Raw genomic sequence first — 15669 nt, 5'->3', positions numbered from 1 at the left:
CTCCACCTATATTTCCTCAGACTTAGGAAACATAGGTTCCAGATGCCAAAAACAGACTTCTGACAGAAACCACCCTGAAAATACAGCAGCTCATGCTATGTTTTGGTACACCACACATCATACAAGGAATGTGATTCCAAACATGCCTCTGAATTGATGAAGATCTCCATCTGCTTACATATGAAAGTCACTTCCAATGTTCCACAAAAGAATAGATGAGATGGCCAGGAAGCGATGAGGGATGAAGGGAACCTTAGAATAAAAGATCCATAACAACAAATGTTCCCACAGACAAAAAAAAAAAAAAACCTCAAGTGGTTTCAGTTTTCTTTCATGTTCTGTGTTCATACCCACATAATATTCAAGTCAGGCCCTACAGCAAGGGAACATACCTTAACCTCTTTAGATATTCTCTGGGTCCAAAGAGTTAACTGTATGCACTGGTAATGCCAGGAACAGAACACTACCTCCTCAAAAAACTCAATCTATGTGGCAAACTTATTCCATAAAGAATTTATGCTCCTCACCAAGATGGTAGAATTGCTTGCACTTGCAGAAAGCAAGAAAGCTCAACTCCTCTACAGCTTTGACACAACTACATCTACACAGGAATGAAAAACAAACAAAAAAAAAAAAAAACAAACCCCACAGCTGGAGAGCAATCTCCAAGCCAAATGTAGAAGATCCTAAATAAAACAATAAAGCGTTCATAACAAAGACTGGATAAAACATGAAAAGTAAAAGCTACTACACCATGAGTCGCCCAAAACAGTACAAATTCACTGGCTAAGGGGAACTGCTGACAAGGGATTCCGCCTGGTTGTTCAAGAGATTAAATACAGAGCGCATCCATCCTGTTACAATAATCCTCAAACACTTTAAGACTAGACAATATATACCCCTGAGGCAGTCAGGAGAATATGAGTTACAGCTGTGATATAAGGAAGAAATTGTAATAACCATGGTGTAACAGGGGCTCAAGGCTGTGCCTGGATGAATATACAGTTCTCTATGCAATCCTATATCTTCCCAGCTAGTCTCTGCATAGATGAGACTGACTAGAGAAAAGAGGACCAAACTCCTAGCAGCCCTCGTGACAAAGTATTTAACTAAAAATTACAGGAGCTCTCCAGTCAGAAATTTAACAAAATTCCAGAAATCCTCCTGGCAGCTCCTGCTGTGCATAGACTAGTTGATAAGTAGTACTTGTATGCCTAAGCATATGGATTAATATTGTGGGTGGAGAATCTGTATTTTTCAGTGACTTCCTCCAGCAGTTCTTGCTGTACAATTCACCAAGCTGGATATAACTAAGGTACTTATAAGAAGCCAGCAAAATTGCTTTCCTTTGATGCAGAAACAGTCATATAGGACAGTCATATGGACAGGACACATAGTTAAGATGGTCATAAGATATTTTGGAAGTAAGTTAATATAATCAATAGAAATGTGTGCAGTAGAAAGGTCCCATGAGACAAGAGCCTAACCAGGCTAGAAGAATTCACTAGGATGACACTTCAGAGTCTCTTCTGACTTATCCGAAGTCTCACAAGCAATGGAGTCTCACATCAATATCCAGACAGTATCAGACATCCTGTTTCAGGCTCAGTTCCCCACCTGAACATTACCCTGTACAAAAGATGCCAATGAATTATGAATGTCTGTACAACACACCCACAGTACCAAGTACCACTTACTCATACTTATGCTAAGGTTCTGCAACATAATAAGAATAGGATACATCTGCCAGTGCTTAAATAAAATGAGAGCTGCATTTGGTACCAATTGTGAAACTGATTATATTAACTACATTTCACCATGGGAAAAGCTGCTTAAGTTCAAAATGCTTCAGTTAACTGAGAGACAGGAAATATCTTGAGGCATCAGTGCCTCTAGAAACTTAATTGCTCAACTGAAGAACTGGTCTGTGAGCAGATGCAGTATGAAGTCAGCATTAATTAATTCAGTTAAAACATTACAAGAGAGTAAAAGCTGCAAAACAAAAACAAAGTCTTGTGAAGAAAATTCACTTTAACAGCCCGGTTTGTGTGTGTTCAACATACAGAACAGCAAAACTTATGGTAGAGTAACGTTACGGGAGTACTGCTTTTATTCCCACTTGAGTATCAACTCCATAACATGGGCTGGAACATCTTTGTATTTTTATACATCACTTAAAAATGTGGTGCTGTTTCTAACCTCAAATAATCATAATACATACAAACAGGTACAAAACCACAGAAAATACACTGGACATAATATCCAACAACAAATGGAACCACACTGCTTTTGGTAGATGAGAATTCACACTTACATAGTAGCCTTTAAGCACAACTGTTGTTCCCTTCTCTGACTGTTCCCTGATAAATAAGACATGACAACACAGCAGACAGAAATTTCATTCAAAATTCCAAAGCCATGATGGTTTACACAATACGCAGTATACATCTCTAAGATAATCTTTTTATGGGAAGAAACAAGGCTTCACCTAAACACTATGCAAGGAAGTATTAACAGAATACTAAAGTACTTGAGCAGAATTCTTCCAAGCATACAACTTTTGCTATCATTCAAATTTTTCATCAAGTACTACTAGCATCCCAAACCCCAAGACTGTTTAGTCTTTGCAATCCTTCTACACATTATAAAGAGTGATTGTAACAGCAAGCTTACAGGCAAAGATATACAGACACATATACAGAAGCATGCTTTCAGCCAACTGTTAAGTCTCTAAGCAAAGTGGAGTATTGGATGATGCATTTCCTATGAAGACAGGCTGGGAGAGTTGGGCTTTTTCAACCTGGAAAAGAGAAGGCCTCAGGGAGACCTTACAGCAGCCTTTCAGTACCTAGAGGGGGACTATAAGAAATCCGGAGAGGGGTTTTTTACAAGGGCCTGTAGTGACAGGACAAGGGGGAATGGCTTTGAACTGACAGAGGGCAGACTTAGATTACACATTGGAAAAAAATTCTTCACTATGAAGATGATGAGACACTGGCACAGGTTGCCCAGAGAGGTTGTGGCAGGCCCATCCCTGGCAGTGTTCAAGGCCAGGCTGGACAGGACTTTGAGCAACCTGGTCTGGTGGAATGCATCTTACCCATGGCAGGCAGGTCAGAAGTAGATCATTTTTAAGGTCCCTTCCAACCCAAACCATTCTATGATTCTTAAAATCTCACCATATAGAGGTAGGTTACAATATTCCATACCTAAATAAGCACCTGAGCGCAGCCCTACCAAAGCCAGCAGAATTTCTAGATATATCAATAAGAGATGTGATTTGTTAATATTGTAAAGGAGCTCTGCTTTTCTAAGAAACAGAAACCCTGACACTGAGGTCAGTGATGAAGACCTGACTATAGCCTGCTCCCCAGAGGCTGCTTCCCTTTCAGTGATTTTTAGAGGTGCAGCCTCTATTCTTCATTCTAATAGTTTTTGTAATAAGTGCTGTAAATGAAACCTGCTTGGTACTCTGCATAGCAGTTGCAAATGAGGATATTTGTCCCAACACAATACAGGTTAGTTCCTGTCTGCTTAAAGTTTGAGAGGTACCTACTATCAGATGTTACTGCAGCATCACTCCTAGAAAGAGAGACCCGAGATGGGATTAGTTGTATGCAATAGTCAGTAGCTTCTTCATCTCTTCAGAAAAGCATGACACTTCCATCAAGTCAAGGTACACCAAAATTTAGCTGAGTACCCTGGGCATGCAGCGCACCACTCTCTCTAGACTGAGAAATCACTCGGACAGTCCAACGCACAGGAGGCATGAAAGAGCATGCCAGGAACAAATAGTTGCAAGGGCAAGTGAAGGAGTTTCCCATTCCAGTAGCTCCAGCACTAAGCTGAATTGATCTGGAGCACTACTGTATCAAACAGCTGACTCTATGCATCACAGAAACAGCTCCTCCCACTTTCACAATGACTGAATGCCATTTCCAGTTAAGAATACAACACTAGAAATAGATTTCAGTGAAGACAAGAGTTTTCCTGCATAAATTAGTCTTCACTGACCTCCCACAGCAGAAAGCTGTGGGATACATGCGCTGGCAGTGGAGAAGGGTAACGGAAAAGAAAATATGCTATGGGGGCTTTATGAAAACACGCAAGGCAACAGCATGTGTGAACAAATCACTACTTTGAGGGAGGAAACAGACCTGTCCTCTTCTGTAGAGTACCTTGTATGGCTGCTTCAGGCATAGCGCAAGAAGCTCCATTGCCAAAAAATAAGTGCAATGACAACCAAAGACACAAAAAAAATATTTATTGCAAATGGCACTCAGAAAGACGGATCACAGAAACCTACTCTGCTATAGGTTTTAGTTCTTTGCAAGTATTAAGTGCCAGGAACTGAAAACATGAAAATCTTTCTCTTGAGAAAGGGATTCTTAACATCAACATCATCAAGACACTAAGATTCCAGCAACAGATGTGGATGCAACCACTCTGCACAGCCATCCATGCGCTATTATCACATTACTTCTCAGATGAAACAACTGAAGTTTTAGAAGGCGTGTGGAGGCCTGCAGTGCCAATGACATATAAACCTTGACACACTGTTTTAGGTTAAGAAATTTCAAGAATGTTGTGAGATTTACTATCCTGAAGTTTCCTGATTTCCCAGGAAATATCTCTAAAAAAGAAAAACAAGGTCAACATCCTGATCCTTCCAGTACTAAGGAACTTTTACGCTATAGAAGGACTAGCAGCTTTGATCAGCTTAGCTTAACTAAAACAATCTCCAGACAGCTCACTCCTGCAGTAGGCACCTACCTTCCTAAAAGTGCATTACACTAATAAGGTACATCATTTAAAACAGACAGTAAGATATAAGTAGACAAGCTCATTTAAATTATTATAGTGTCTTCTCAATATTTAGTTATACTTACATATGGGCATTTTTTTGCTGATCTGTCTACATACATGGAGCAGTGAGAGTAAGAGAATCAAATAAAAGAAATTGAAAACATTCAAAAGAACTGAGGACAGTATGAGCACTGAAGCATTTAGCCCTGGACTCAGTACACACTTGGAAAGAACTAAGTAGATTTTTCTTATGCCAATTTAATCTTTAAACTGCCTGGTACACAACTCCTTGCACTTCTCTAGAACAACCAGTCATTACCCCTATAAGTAAAAAACAGACACTAATTGGGTTCATGTGCAAACAATCTCATTAGCAACTATTTCATAGCATCACAACACGAATTCTGTACCGAAGTCAAGTATGAAAAAGAATAACCAGTTAAGTAATTCTTTCCAAACAGTGCTACAAAATAAAAATGTTCACATCAAGCTTTTTCAAGTTCTATGAAAAATCTTTCCATCTCCACTAACAGCCATACCTTTACCAAAAAGAAGTGCTGCTCTGTAGCAGAAGACACACCCCAAGTACAAGTGAGTATCTTTCATTGGAGCTTATAAAAGGAGATAATGCCCTTTAAAAATGTTTGTGTCTATGAAAAACAGGAGTTAGTCAAAAGAATGTGACATGCAGGCATCATTTTTTCCTCTCCAACATGAAAATAACCTAAACATTAAGTAATTTTTCCACTTCAGAAACATTTACTTACAGACTTGGAAGCTGTGCTAATATATTGCATCACCATTTCTTTTTTGGTATTAAAATCCTTTTCTCTCAATGGCATCTTCTTGTCTTCATTTAAATTCATATCTTCCTAGAATGGGAAGCAGGAAAAAAACAAACAAGCAAAAAAAAAAGTCGTTTTAAACGTCAACCAGAATCAGTTGTTTAACTATGAGACTAACCTGAAAACAATAAAGACACAAAAATACGAGCTTGAATGATTGAAAACTGTTATACAAAGAACTTTCCAAAGGTTAGTTACTCAAAATAATGAAAATCCTTATCCATATTCTGTGGCAACTCAGACTAAAAAAACAGCCAACTATGTCACAACAAACAAGTGTACCACAACCATTAGCATGATCTCTTAGAAATCACCTGCAGTTTCACACACACATATACACACACACCAGAAAAGCATTACTTACCACTTCCTAAAAGATTTTATAAATGTACGCTAACCAGCTTCTTGGAAAGATTTTAAAAATAATATAAATTTGTTCCATAATTGTGTTCCTCACCAAATACTTAATCCTGGTCAGCAGAATCTGCTTTGCACTGAGTGTAGTTCACAAAATAATACCCTTGCAATAAAAGTAAGGCCTGAATTCTTGATGATTTGATCACTAAATCAACACCTTCAACTGTCATCAAAACCCCATCACAATTCATTCATTCCAACATAAACCAGAGGTCAAAAGGAACATGTGCAGAGCTACATTGAAAGCCACACAGCAGCTATTCACTGACATTTCTGACACACGGACTTCTACTGTTCCAGCCTAGAAATGCTCTGATCATTGTAATCAGTTCCACATCTGTGAGAAAGGACATTTCCTATCACACTGAAGGTACAGAAAAGAAAAAAAAAGAAGGCACACACGCATATGAGCACATACAGCATTACTATGGTCACCCAAGCTTAGCAAGAATTACTATAGTTATTTTCAGCTGACACTCACAAGGTGAATCCCCACCAGCTTTGGCAGTAGCAATGCTACAAAATCAGTAGGTAAGCATCTTGATAGCAAAGCTATTTCACCTAGTCAGAAATCAAAGACAAACAGCAAGCAAAGTCATAACCTTAGAATTTTAAGAAAAAAAATAAAAAAAAAAAAAAAAACAACCTAAAGTCCAAATTTTATACCACACTGAAACTTAAGTTTCCTTGTCTTTCACTAGTTTTCATATTGAATAGGATAGAATCAAGCACAACTCCTAGAGACATTTAGAGTTTTGCATAAATGCAAGTGAGAAGACACTGCAGAAAATGCTTGACGCCTTATGCTGAACTTCTTCCAAGTAGGGCAATTTTGTGTAGATTTTTTCCCCCCCACAAATGTTAGTCTTTTGTTTCCTTAAGGACTAGAAAAAATTCTTCACTTAAGTCTAGTATGCATTTAAATTACTACTTCTTATTTATTTAATTACTATTTAGTATTTTATTATTTATTTGATACTATGTAGTGGATTTCTATTAACAGATTTATATATTTGATACTATATATACAATGTTATTATTTGATATTTTTAGTATCAAGCAAGTACAAGGGGCATGTAAAAAAATCTTTCATTCAAGCAAAAATGTACTCAATTTGAATCCTTGGCAGCTAGCTTGCATGTTGGTGTTACCTCCTACATCTCAAAGTAAACGCAAAACACCTTCGTCTAAACAAGCTAGACAGAGCCAACAAGAAAGGAGTCCACACATGGTCAGCTGGAAACCTAAAAATTTAAACTAGTTACACCACAAACCAATCTATGTATTTTAACGGCTGGTCAAGCACTTAGCGTTAATTACATAACTAGACAGGACTTGAACAAGTCATCAGTGAATTCTGGCACTGATACATGGTTTTGGACGTACAGATTTGGAGACTGTTAAAAGGTATTTTAAATAAGATCAGATAAGAAAGTTCTTTTCAATTTACTACTTTAAATATTTTTTCAGTAACAAGTTCTTTGAAAGCCAGCAAAATACTATAACCTTAAATTCTCAACAACTGCTCAAAAATCTGTATACCTTATCTAAGGCATTTCCTTAGCTTAAAAATGGGAGGGATCAAAATCAAATCAAATTGTCAAGAAAACTATAATGTTAGTTTTCCCTCTGGCCTTCCATTTGTTACCTTACTACAGGTATTTCTTGTTTTATGCAATACTTCAGTTTAATTAACTACCTTACATTAAATTCACAACATCATATTGATGAGTATTCTTATCAAGAGGCAACACATGTGTTGAGATATGTACATGACAACCCATACTATAGATCACTAAAATCAAGTCCACCTTGACATTACCCTATGATTTTTTTTCTGCAAGTTCCAATAAGTATCTTTGCAACACTGCCTCAGGATTCCTTTCCACAGGGACACAACTGTATAGCAATACTGGCTTCAAATGAAAATACACTTTACATGTATATTTAATAAAGGTAGCTGTATTTTATTTAATACTTAAATTGTGTTTTTAAAACCTACATAAAGACAAACATAGGAACACCAAAATCAAAGTATTCAATTTTAAGTTTCACAGAAATATACGGCTAGGTCATTCTCACTGTTTTCTGAGAGTTAACATGTCGTCAGTACCCTGCCTCCAATATGCCAAACGGGTTCTGTTCATAGCAACATGGAAATGTATGTATATCTTACCTAACAGGGGAGGAAAAACAAAAAACACAAACAAGAAAAGATTTTTCACATTAGCCTGCAGCCACTATGAAGTTCATTCTTCATTTAAAAGCCCTCCTTTCAGACTTCCTTTTTTAAGCTTGTTGAAAAATAACTTCTTATATAATAAAAAGGTAAAAAAGGTGTTGTTTTTCTTGCAAAAATATCTAACTTCTAATCATGTTAAAAAAAGGATGAAAAGGGGAGGGGGTGTTAAGAAGCCTATCAGTAGCCTATAGCCTATCAGCTATATTCCAGAATCCTAAACATAACAGCAGGTTTATTTATAAGAAATATTCTGTCTGTGTGCAGCAAAAAGTAATTTCTTTGTTGTTGCTTTCAAGAAATGAAACATCATTAAAGCAGCCTTCCAGTATCTGAAGGGGGCCTATAAGTGTGCTGCGAAGGGACTCTTCATTAGGGACTGTAGTGATAGGACAAGGGGTAAGGGGTTAAAACTTGAACAGGGGAAGTTTAGATTGGATATAAGAAGGAAGTTCTTTACTGTGAGGGTGGCGAGGCACTGGAATGGATTGCCCAAGGAAATTGTGAATGCTCCATCCCTGGTGGTGTTCAAGGCCAGGCTGGACGGAGCCTTGGGTGACATGGTTTAGAGGGGGGATTGTAACTAGATGATCTTAATAAGATCCTTTCCAACCCTAACTCTTCTATGATTCTATGATGCAATTGATTTATACAGATTAGAAGTATTCAGCATTACAAGGGGCACATCACACGTGGCTTAGTTAACAAAATCTTCAACTCCATTCTCTTATTTCTTCTTAAATCATTTACAGTTATTCTACAGGTGAGAAAAAATATTTTTTTTCTCATTGGAAAATAAGAATAAGTACTCTCACATGGATATTTTCGTAATAGCACTAACAGAAATTAAAGGAGCTTTAATCATCTGTTTTTATGAAATTTTTTCATCATTTTTGCCATCAAAACCACACAAGAAGCCACTGCATAAAATACTGGGAGAAGGAAGCTGCAGGCATCTAGGAAAACCCAAAGTATAACATAACACATTCATCGAAACTTCAGAATTCAGAAACTACTCTCTTCCATACTAACCAATTGACTTCTTGTTTTGTGCAAAATCAGTTCTAAAAGCCTGGCTATAACATTCAAGTTGTTCACCACCCCCTAGATCATTTAACTTGATCCGAACAGCAAACCAGAGGCTACAATATATAATTACCTATATAATCTACTGTGATTAAACAAGCTTTATTTCACTCCATTCAAGTGTGGATAATCTGAAGAATCCCTTTTGCCTTATGTTATAGCTAAAATAACATTAATAAAGTAGTTTAAGTGCTTTGTTATTCAATGAGACTAGGAAAGCATTGAAATTATCCTGATGTCATCATTAACATGTTTTTGCATAGTAGTTATAAATTGGAATTAACTGCTTCAGGATCCATGGAAATAAGCCTGGATATAAGCATTTCGTTTTACCTAGGCACATAGCAGTAGGTTTCTGAGGATTTACTGAAAGTTTGCATTTTTTATGGCATAGTCCCAACATCACACACTATCCTATACCAGAATCCCTGTGGAATAGTAGAGACCTCACTTGGTGTATTGTGTGCAGTTCTGGTGTCCTCAACATAAAAAGGACATGGAACTGTTGGAAGAAGTCCAGAGGAGGGCCACGAGGATGATCAGGGGACTGGAGCACCTCCCGTATGGAGACAGGCTGAGAAAGTTGGGGCTGTTCAGCCTGGAGAAGAGAAGGCTGCGTGGAGACCTCATAGCAGCCTTCCAGTATCTGAAGGGGGCCTATAAGAATGCTAGGGAGAGACTCTTCATTATGGACTGTAGTGACAGGACAAGGGGTAACAGGTTCAAACTTAAACAGGGGAAGTTTAGATTAGATATAAGGAAGAAATTCTTTACTGTGAGGGTGGTGAGGCACTGGAATGGGTTTCCCAGGGAGGCTGTGAATGCTCCATCCTTGGCAGTGTTCAAGGCCAGGTTGGACGAAGCCTTGGGTGGCATGGTTTAGTGTGAGGTGTCTCTGCCCATGGCAGGGGTGTTGGAACTAGACGATCTTAAGGTCCTTTCCAACCCTAAGTATTCTATGATTCTATGATTCTATAGCTCTACATTTAAGTAGCAGGGGATGTGCACAGGGAGGCATATCTTCAAGGTTATTTAAGGAAAAACCTCTCCCATTTCCTAACATTTGAGCAACTATCGTTCATAGCAAAATTTCTTAAAATAGTAAAGTAGCTTAGACACCAAGGTACACCAAGAAAATCAACCATGTAAGAACAAGTACAGATACAAAAGTTGATAACACCGTAAATTTGTCGTCTCCATTCATCTTAACCTGAAAAATTAAAATCCTGAATCCTCTCTTTCTGTTATAGCTCTCAACAGTTCTACAAAAGCATCTTCATGACTAAACTAACATTATTGAGTACTGGGAATTAGAAATTCCATAAACGTACTTCTCTCATAGCGCATTTCATTTCCTCCACATCCCAGCTCCTGGCAATCCCTTTGTGTTTCAAGAGTTACTTGTTACAGGACAGAGAAAGAAATAACAATCTAGACATCACTCTCCTTGTTAATGTCCTCTTATACTCTTGAGATTGCAGTCACTTTCTTCTCTCATGATCATTCCATATTTAGTTTTAAATTGCCCAAAATGTCATCATCACCACGACAAAAAATGTCAACCTATTGGTACTGCCAAGTCGTGCTACCAACGTCACATAACCTTTACACCAAATGACTGCTCTTTTGTAGCACAATAACAATGACAGCTGGGGAAAGCAGCAAATTTGAGACTCATGTGCACACAAATGCTGCTTTGGAGGCAAGAACCTCAAGTCTTTTTTTGTGCAAGAATGACAGAGAACATAATTTCAGAACAAAATGTGACATTCAGAGGTATAAAATCTCTTTGTAAAAATTTCAAGTCATCTTGAAAGGAAGCAGGATTCTCCATTTCTTGTTTTCCTCAAAATCTGTTGCATAATCTCACTTTTAATAATCAGAAACCTTTAGTTTCCATTTTAAATATATTTGGAGAAATATCTTGTCCAAATAATGCAAAGACTTCATCCCCTGAGAAACACCGTAAAAAACACACAATTACAACTCACAATAACTATACTAATAATTCAGGTGAAGATCAGAACACATGCACAAAAGAAGGCCCCCTTCTGTCAGTTAGCCATATTGTTACTCTTCAAGTAAAGGAAAACAACATAAGACCCTTACCATCATTTTTTCAAACAGCGCTATAATTTCTCTTTCCGACAGGGTCTTTGGAGCAAAATCCTGTGTGTCCATAGGTGTGGATGACCAATCCGTAGAATGAGAATGCTTCATATGCGGCAGAGGAGGTCGCTCTTTTTTACTTCCTGGAATTCTTATACTGGCAAATCTATCCAACTGAAAACAGAAAAGGTGTAACATCACATACTGTTTCCATTCTACGTAATCCTAATTAAGATAAGCATTCTTGGAAACTAAACATCCTTATTTTTCTGTGGTAACTTGCTTGTTATTTAACTGCCTTATTTTAGAGGGGTTTCTTAAATATGCACGTAACAGTCAGTTACCTTAGCGATCAAGTTAACAGACCAGAATTCCATTACATAATGGAGAAATCATGCAGAACATGAGAATTTTGCAGAACGTTTGGAGGCAAAAATATCTACAAAACCAATTTATGAAGAGTTCTTCCCAACCATTACATGTAGCATATGAAAATGAAGGCTTATTTACCAAAAGCATAGTTCTAAAATGTTTTTTTGCTACCCTGAAACAGCTGTACTCCTGACACAGTAATAGAATACACAGATTTGCATTTTTATACAGAACATACAGAAGTTACTTCTTATTAAAAGACAAGTTAGCATAACTAAGACATTGCTCTGGTTTTTTATTTGTGTTATGCTACCCAAAACTTAGTGCCTTTTTGTGCTCCAGTTATTTAGAAATTCATTTAGGAGAAGCATAAATACCATCAGTTCATTTATTAAAGTTAAGCAGGATACACTCATGGTTTTGTGGATAATCCTTAGGTCTTATCACCAACATGAGACAGTCACTTGAACTTTACCCTTTCAAAAGCAAACAAAAAAAAATTCTTTGGAAAAGTGGTTTGGATTGTGTGTTGTTGTTTTTTGGGTTTTTTTTTTACTTATTAGGTATATATCACCTTTTCAATAAAGACCTACTAAGTGAAATTTTAGTTATTTTCATTTTTAGAGGTTGCAAATTTAAATGTATATGGGCAAGAGCCAACAGAACACAAAAGCAGATTACATGCTCAATGAAACGTGCTAAATCTTAATCATCTCTGTAGCAGCCTTTTGAACAGATGTGAACACCAGTATTACACTTGCAAATACAGAAGGAAGTTATGTTAGCATTTGATGCATAAGAGATTTTGGACAAGATTCCAACCACATCAATAGACCTACATCTTTGAAATGCTATGCAAAAATATTCTGAGGCTTCAATATATCTTGAATATAAGTATCTTGAGATATAACTTAATAACTACATCCAAGTTACTAAACTAAATGACAAGTAAAGTTATTATAGCATTTGTGAAATTAAGATCAGAGAGAGCAAAGAAAATTAGTAGCAAAAACTGGGTACAAGTGTTCCACTCTAGTCAGAGCAAGAATTGACTATTAGACATCCATGAAGAGAGGCTTAGAGGAAAAACAAAAAGACTTGAATTCTTCCTGTTCAAAATTGTAAAAGAACAGGTTTTGGAACACAGAAATAGAGTACAAGCCACTCACATACAGATGGTTGTAGAACACGCAAAAGAAGAAAATGAATATAGCATAAACATAAAAGAACTCAGCATGAGTGATGGGGCTCTTTAGTGTCATATCAAACCAGCAGGCAGTGAGGAAAGCACACTCTAAAGGAATAATTACATAGGCAAGTCCCAGGAAGAAAGAATGCAGCAAAAGCAAAAGGGAGGGTAACATCACTGGAAGAGAAGTAGAATCATCAGTGAAAAAAATCATCTTACATCTCAATCAGACAGCAATTTCCTTTCCTGCCTTTAAAAGCAGAAGTCTCTGGTAAACATGGGGGGATAAAGCCAGGTTGCAAACTGCAATATTTAGACTGGAATCTTAAAAATAAAAATCATATGATTTGAGATTTTTCTTCTCAAGCAATGTCTTTCACTGAGCACCAACAAAAGGCAGCAAGTCTACTCCAAAGAATTAGCCAGTAGCTTCTCCATGCCCCACTATTCACTATCAAGTGTGTAACTGTGGTGGTTTAAGCCCTGTCGGCAAGTCATCCCAGAGGGATGGGAAGGAGAATTGAAAGAATGTAACTCCCATGGGTTGAGATAAGAACAGTCCAGTAACTAAGGTATAACACAAATCACTACTGCTACCACCAATAATAATGATAAAGGAAATAACAAGGCAAGAGAATACGATACCACCCGCCGGAAATGACCGCAGCCGAGCAGAGAGTGCCCTTCCAGGTAACTCCCAGTTACATCCTGGGCATGACATGCTGTGGTATGGAATACCTCTTTGGCTAGTTTGGGTCAGGTGTCCTGTCCCTGCTTCCTCCTGGCTTCCCCTCCTCTCTGGCAGAGCATGAGACTCACAAAGTTCTTGGTCAGACCAAACATCAGTGTCATCAGCTCTGTTCCCAGGCCAAAAGTCAAAACCACAGCGCTGCACCAGCTACTAAGAAGGAGAAAAACTGACTGCTACTGCTAAACCCAGGACAGTAACCTAAGAAATAAACCATTATGTTTGAAGATTCTTCATACACAGAACTGAAGCAGGGGTAGAAGGAAGACACTCTGGTAAAGAAAAAAAAAAAAAATAAAAAAACAACATTCAGCCCATGGTTCAGTCAGCAGAGAATTTACTAAATTAGGTTTAAGAGAAATGCGTGCCGTACACTCCTTATCCCATCTCTCCTGAAAAATCTCGGCCCCTTCCTTACAGTACATGATGTTGAAGTGTCCTCTCTTCCTTTCCCTGCACCACACAGCAGCAGCAATATCAGCTCTGGCCAGGCACAGAACCACCCCAGTCTCTGCCATGAAATACTCCCTGCAGTCCCAGAGCTGCTCTTGCTCCACTAATAACAGGCAGCATCAATCCAGGGATGAGAGACCATCCATCCTTGAAAATATATATTTAAATTTGTTCACATTTTTAGATTATGCTTTGGTTTTAAGTTCCTCTTGAACATTAGACTGTATGGCAGATGTTTCGCAACACTACAGATAAGGCCATAACATTCATATTCCCCACATTCACCAAATTCCATACCACATATCCTAGAGTAGGGAAGCACACACTTGGAATATATTTGATCAGGCAGAAAATGTGAGACAAAGTGAGATACTAGGATTATAAGCACATATAAACATGTGTCAAGCAAATTACTTTAAAACAATGCAGCCTAAGAGTAAGATTTTCATACACACAAAAAAAAAATGAAACTCAGAAGACCTGCATAGAAATACAGTGTGGGTATTCTACAAACACTTCTCTTGAATTATACATCGATAGTGCTTCAAAAAAGTTAATACCTCCGATATGCCGTACAGGAGAATAATTTCATGGTCTACAGAAACCACTATACAGAAAAAACGGAAATATCATTGCTTGGTTGTAATGAAATCTACCACCAATTGCTGCTGGCGATCTAAGTGCATTGAGGAGAAAATGGCAAAAAGGTAGTTCAGTAATCTTCCATGCTACACCAAAACATTTTAAATCAGCCTGTCATGGTTTTTCAATGGGGAATATATAAAGTTAGCTTTGATACAAAGTGTCACCACAGTTTAAAGCAGGTTTCACCTTCCATCTTTTCTAAAGATGTCTACCATTTTTTTGGTATTTATTTTACCAATAAATACATACAGACCCATACAGGAACAGTGCTTTAGGACAATAATTTTCTGAAAGGGACAAACTTTCCCCTTGGAATGTTTGTTGAGCCAACATTAAAATTAACCAAACAATAAACAGTGTTTCAAATGCTCTTGATACAAAGTATTTCCATAGTAAAGTCACTTTGAAATTCCCCAAATTAATATCTATTTGATGTACTGATGGAAGGCAGAGTAGATTGTAGAGAGTTAAGATTTCAAAGGCAATAAAGGAATGAGAAAGAAGTAACAGTGCAGTTATGTACTTCTGGGCACTCAGAGGAGAAAGCTAGAATTCTTTTAATCCACTGTACCTAAAGGTAACAGGGAATCTGTAACCAGCTCATAAATTCAAAAAAAATCTCAAAAAAAATCTAAGCACAGTTACCGAAGATGAGAAAAACTATTTCAGATAATCCAAAAAGAAACAAAAGTAAAATAATTAAATACAAAGTACAAAAATGCTTCTGTAATATTCATTAAAAACTATTCGCGTTGAAATT

General features: G+C 37.4%; 1 protein-coding gene across 1 annotated transcript in view; it reads right to left on the bottom strand.

The window, feature by feature from the left end:
• Positions 1-15669, bottom strand: part of DIAPH3 (diaphanous related formin 3) — a gene marked incomplete at both ends in the record, with an annotated part of 228909 nt that overhangs the window by 192621 nt on the left and 20619 nt on the right. Inside the window, 2 exons of the mRNA XM_080614298.1 lie at positions 5574-5678; positions 11503-11676. Coding sequence (XP_080470424.1) covers positions 5574-5678; positions 11503-11676 — 279 coding nt within the window. The remainder of the gene's footprint in view (positions 1-5573; positions 5679-11502; positions 11677-15669) is intronic.

Source organism: Psittacula echo (genome assembly GCF_963264785.1).
Source record: "Psittacula echo genome assembly, chromosome: 3".
Taxonomy (NCBI): domain Eukaryota; kingdom Metazoa; phylum Chordata; class Aves; order Psittaciformes; family Psittacidae; genus Psittacula; species Psittacula echo.
This window is presented reverse-complemented; position numbering and strand designations above follow the sequence as displayed.